The following is a 6,000-nucleotide window of genomic DNA, read 5'->3' on the forward strand; positions in this document are numbered from 1 at the left end:
GGTAAACATAAGCCACCCAACAATGAACTTAGAAAGTCAATGCGAAGATCACTTTCTATCTCGTTTTCTTCAATAAAGGATTCAGGTTCCAAATGTCTTCATTAGACTTAGAATAAGACCTCAACTTTCATCTGCATAAAGGAAAACCTTGCAGAGAACTTGTGAGGATGCATATAGAAGAAATCAAGAGAAAAGACCTTATGTGATGTGTGTAGTTTAGGTCATTCTCTCTTTCCTTCTATAAACAAAAACACAAGAGTGAAAGAGAATTCATCCTATCAATTCGAGCTAATCTACAAACACATATCAACGATCCTAAGATGCAACCAATGCATGTCCAATCGTATTCTCTAAGTAAGTGAAACAATGAGATGGATATATCGCTCGAAGCATATGGAGACATAATAGCACCAACTTGCATGTCATATTCTAAATTTAATTATAAATTTCTACATAACAAAATCTCTTTTGCAATAGAAAATTCTTGAAGTTCTCTTCGTACTATAAGAATTAAAGGGTAATTGTTATACAGTAATCCTACTTGAGATTCGTCTTTGAATAAACTCTAGATGTTTCAACAAGAAATTAGTGGTTAGATCATTCCTACTTAACACTTCAAAGAGAAAAAGGAAGGTCTCTCTAGATTGAGATAATGACTATGCTCCGATCAAAATCGATTCAAAAACTATTACAAATATTCTAATATCGCGTAACAAACAAGAAGGTATATTTACCTTCCTTACCAAGGTGTCTCAAACACCTGCAGTATTTCTTTTTCTGTTTAAACTGAATTAAGAATTATAATTTTGAATTATCTTTTCCTCACGGAGTTGTATAAAATACAGAGGAAAAAAATGTAAAAAGAAGGGGACAAACGCCCAAAAAAACAAAACAAATAGTGATTCCTAAACAATTAAAAACTATATCTCATTTTCTTATCCCTGTTTTTTTTTTTTTTAATTTGTATTTTAATACAATATAATAAATAAATAAATAAAATGTTAAATTTTAATCGTTGTTATCTTAATTTATTTTATATAAAACTTAAAATTATATACATTGGTTAAAAATGAGAAATCACATCAATATAAATAATGCTAAAGATTTTTATTTGATATATACAAATCACAAACATTGACAACATTATTTTTACGTCTATTTCACAGAAGAATTCTTTTCTTTCTCCCCCAATTTTTATTTTTTTTTAAATAATTAAAATTAAGTGTATATTATTCATAAAGGATAAATCGTTGGAAGCCTCTATGCTTAATAACTGGACTCTTGTGCATAAGATAAGTTCTCGGCTAAGTCAGGTTGTTGTCAACAAAAGGTGAAGCTGACCCAAAGCCCTGATGGACAGCAAATTCAAGCTGTTTATTTATTTTGTTTATTTTGTTTTTCCATTTTTTGAAGTTAATTCACATGCATAATATTGGGAATGCAAATTCACTATAATTACTAATAAATTAAAGGGTTACCTTATTCTTTTTGGGAAAAATATTAAATTTAAAAGGAGATTGATAAATTTAGGACCATATAAAGTTTTATTATCTTTTACTATTTTCCAAAACCCTTAAAAAGGTTTTATATATGAATTCTTTTAGGCTAAAAAATTACATTTTTATTTTTATTTTGAGAATAGGGTAGTAATGAAAATTACCAAAATAGCCTTTGGGAATAATGGTATATTTATAGCTGCAGTACAAATTCGCAAATTGCAAGCTGGATATAGCTTGTTGTGTCGTGAAGGAACGATGAAATTATTTATTGATTTGATAACTTTAAGCTATTTCCTTTTTTTACAAAAATATTTTTCTTTAATTTAAAATTTAATTTGACCAGTTTTATGAAGGCTGATAATTGAATTAACACGGAATCCCATTCCAAATATGGTAGAAACCCATTATGATTCGAATTTTATTAATTATTTTTAATATGTATATCATATTTGTAAAATTCGAACCCAAAAAAAAAAAAAATTAAGTATCTCCCCTTATTTTTAGCTCAAGTTTAAAATTAATCTTATTTTATTTTAATTTTAAAATAAATGAAATATTAATATACTCGCCAAGATTATTCCAAATCTTAAATACCTTATGAAATACCCATTTTTGTGTGGCTTGAAGCCAATTGTCAAAGTCAGACTTATATTTTTGTACGTTTTAAGTGTTAACAAAATAATTGACATGATAATGATTAATTAATTAATTAATTAATTAATTTTTGTAAATGAAGACAAATAATCATTAGGTGTGATGTCTCAGTCACCCATTATTTATTTAAAGTAATATTTCGTATATTTATTTTAAATAATAAATAAAAATATATTTATTTATATTATTATATAATAAAATATTATTATATTTTTAATTTAAAATTATTTTATTATATATTTTTATTTTTATTTTTAAAATAAATAGATAATTTATTTATTCATACTGTTACTTTTAAAAATTAATAATTTATTTAGAATCCTTTTTAGATGTTATCATATTCATACTTCTGTAATTTTTATTTATCATTTAATTTAGAAATCTTCGCCAATACCCTCTATAAGTATTTTGATAAATAATATTACTAAAACAATAAAATTGTCTATTCAAATAATAAATTCATGTTAATACATAAATAATAAATATAAATTAATACACAAATAATAATAAATCAGCATAAAATTTTTGAAATTTTATTATTTTCAATTATTACGATTTTTGAACAATTTGTATACATTTCAGGTGAGTGAATACAGAAAATATATGAAAATTTCAAAGGGCACCAACCCCATTTTTATTTTTATTTTCATTTTCCCGAATTGAATTTTCAATAAATGTAAAAAAGATAAAAGCTGAGAAAAATTAATTAACGCAAGCAATTGATGATATAAAACGAAGATAGCTTTCCAAATTTGTTGCATTTAGTGTTACAACAAAAAAAAAAAATTAAAAAATGATATGTAATTACAGTATTTATAATAAAAATAACATCAAACCCTCTCTTTTTTTCCTTCCTGTGGGATATTTTAGCCAGGAATCAATCCCCCTCTTCCTCCAACTGCACAATCAAAAAATATCATAAATAAATATTTTCAGATATATTTTTTTATAACATAAATATATATTTATTTATATATTTAAAATAAATATATACAATTTTTTAGAATTTGGCATTTCGACAGGATCAAGTGAAAACTCACCGGAGTGGCTACAAATTTTGACTTTAATAATGCAATTATTGACAAGTAATGAAATGGGAATCCTGCCCAACAGCTCCAAGCATTCCACAAGCTAATTCCATCAATTTCCCTGCAATTAATTAATGTTAATTAAGTAATTAGGCAACAAATTAAATTAATTAAACCATAATGCCAGCTGAGAATTCAACATTGTGACCCACACAAAGTCCGTTAATTTTTTATTAAAATTTTATCACATTTACTTGTCACCGACATAGTTTAACCTCACCGCATAATCTCTACTTAACAAAAATTAATTAACACTAATTAAGCAAAACATACCTCTTCTTGGCTTCGTAACAACCTTCACATTTGCCGGTTTCGTTACCTTCGGACTTTCCTCCTCCGGGAACAGTACCCCGTCAACTCCCTGCACAGAAATCCGGCCGTCCGTGTAGATATCCGGGTCAAATAAATAAGCCGATCCATCCCCAGACCCGAATTTAACCGACCCATCTGCCTCCTGCGCCGTCACTTTATGTGGTAACCTTAACGTATCGTACTTCACTTTCCCGAATCTCCTCACCGCGTTATACATACTCTCCTCCGTTTGGTACTCCGGAATTATATGGTAATATATTATTTGCTCCGGCGCGCCTGGCTCGCTCAGCTGATCGGTCGTCAGCTTAGCCATGGCTTCATCATTTGGCGCCAGAACTGTTAAAACGTAACCCTCGGAAACTAGTCGTCCCATTTCCGTCGCTAACGACGTTAAATTTACCAGAATATCCGCCATTTCGTTATAACCGCCGTAGTGTAGCAGCGTGTGAATGAAGTCTTTCACTTGCTTCTCGCCGTTGAAGTGCCCGTGTGGCCCACCCGGTCCTGGAGCCGGTGCGGGTGCCAGCGATGGACCCGGAGCCATGGCATCGTATATGGGAAGAACCGGTGGGGCCCCGGCTGGAACCGGTGCCGCCGGTTTCTTCAGTCTGTGAGTTCTTGGGTCCACCTCCGGCGCGCCTTGTGGAAGCACGGCGGCGATTGACTGGAGACTACGGCGGCGGTTGAAGTCTTCTTGGACCGATCTGGGGATTAACAGCCGTTCGATTCCGTGGATAATTCCATCGGATCGAATAATATCATCAGGTCGGATAATCTCGGCTGAACCAATCGCTTTCTTTCCCGAACTCTTGCTGGTTAAGTGGACGAAATCGTCGCAGAGTGTATTGTGCCTGGTTGACCCGGGTTGGTTCTCGTTGGGCCATTCGGAAGATCGGATTCGTTTGGGAAGAATGTGGAACATCAAGAGGGTTTGAAGAGACTTTAGGTTACCGGGTTCAAGTAAGAACCTTTTGAACTCCGGGTCGAGCTGGCGCTCCAAGGCTTCATTTCTGGGGGCAAAAATGGTAATATTGTGTTTGCCAACAGCTTGCTCAAGAGTCTGTAAGAGAAGCGCTTTGTCAACGAGTTCAGCCAACTCAGTGTAATGTGAGTCAAGGAGAGCGACGAGGACGGAGTTAGAGTTGATTTGAGCGGAAGAGGGCAATGTGGCGGCCGTCGTGGAGGAAGAAAGAAAGATTAGAAAAATGAAGAAGAAAATGTTGCCGCCATAGATGTTAAGATCCATGAGGCTGAAAAAGGGGAAGAAGAAAGAACAATTTTGGAGATGTGAAAGATTGATGATTGTAAACGATACGAAGAAGTGGGTGGAAGGTAAAGAAAGGATGAAATGTTAATGTAGTTGTGAGGTGAGGTGTTGTCGATGTGTGAAAATATTATTAAGACAGAGACTATAAGGCTGTACTGAGTGTTGAGTCGAGATGAGACAGGCTGGATGTGGGAACCACACGTCAGCCAAATAGTGGCTTTGTTTGGCTTCAGGGTTGAGCCATTAAATGTCATTCATTCCGTATTTGACTTAACAATGGCAAATTTAACAGATAAAAAAATAGTAAACTTAAAATGATAAAAGTACTATATTCCACTCATGTTTTAGAGTAATTTAAAAATATGTTTACAATGGATAAAAAATTTAAATATTTATTTATAAATTAATTATTGTTAAAATTTTTAGTTATTTTTATCATTAAATCTTAAAAATTAATATCATTTTTTCTCCTAAATTTTAAAAACTAACACTTCACCTTTTTTTTTTCAAAGTTTGAATAGTTTATAGTTCACTTATAGGGTTTGTTTCCCTTCTCTAGACACTATTACTCTGGTTAACGTTTGACGCTTTCTATCCATCTTTTTTATCTAACTACAAAGAGCAGTTATCCACCACTATGAAGGACGATGAAGTATCATCTTTCGTCATCTAAAAGACACGATGAAGGATGATAAAAGGTCGTGTCATCCAAATGCAACGACGAAAGATAACACTTTGTACTCCTTCGTGACTACATCATCCAGATTTAAATGACGAAGGATAATTCTTCATCGAGGAACATCATCAGTCAAATTTGAGAAAATCGTTAACTAGATTTGAGGAAATAATCAACTGAAGATAAAACATAGAAATGGGGAGAAGTAAATTTTTTAAAATTTAATCATAGAGAAAATCATTAGTTTTTTAAACTAAAAAAGAAAAATGATATAAATTATTATGGTTGTAAGGTTTAAAGATAAAATAATAATTTTATTTTTTTTTTTAACTAAAAATTTTAATAATAATTAATTTATAAATAGGTGTTTAAATTTTTTATCCATTAAAGGTATAGATTAAATTCGGCCAAAACTTGGTGCGAAATAGTTATTTGGCCAACTTTAAATACATATTTCACTATACCACTTGATTAGAAACATTACCAAAGAATATGACACTCCAT

At 31.5% G+C, this 6,000-nt stretch overlaps 1 protein-coding gene across 1 annotated transcript; it reads right to left on the minus strand.

Annotated features, from left to right (window-relative positions):
* Positions 1–2,859: 2,859 nt before the first annotated feature.
* Positions 2,860–4,936, minus strand: LOC123226908 (fasciclin-like arabinogalactan protein 16). Its single transcript, XM_044651474.1, has 3 exons — positions 3,515–4,936; positions 3,194–3,302; positions 2,860–3,051 (listed from the first exon to the last, which is right to left on the minus strand). Exons 1-2 carry the CDS (start codon positions 4,797–4,799, stop codon positions 3,229–3,231), a joined length of 1,359 nt encoding a protein of 452 aa, XP_044507409.1. The 5' UTR covers positions 4,800–4,936; the 3' UTR covers positions 2,860–3,051; positions 3,194–3,228.
* Between the last annotated feature and the right edge of the window lie 1,064 nt (positions 4,937–6,000).

This window comes from Mangifera indica, chromosome 10 (assembly GCF_011075055.1).
Source record: "Mangifera indica cultivar Alphonso chromosome 10, CATAS_Mindica_2.1, whole genome shotgun sequence".
Lineage (NCBI taxonomy): Eukaryota > Viridiplantae > Streptophyta > Magnoliopsida > Sapindales > Anacardiaceae > Mangifera > Mangifera indica.

Excerpts from the sequence above, each read along its gene's own strand:
- LOC123226908 (XM_044651474.1), bottom strand. The coding sequence starts at position 4,799 with ATGGATCTTAACATCTATGGCGGCAACATTTTCTTCTTCATTTTTCTA. Across the intron at positions 3,303-3,514 it reads TGTTACGAAGCCAAGAAGAG|GGAAATTGATGGAATTAGCT; the intron begins GTATGTTTTGCT and ends AATTAATTGCAG.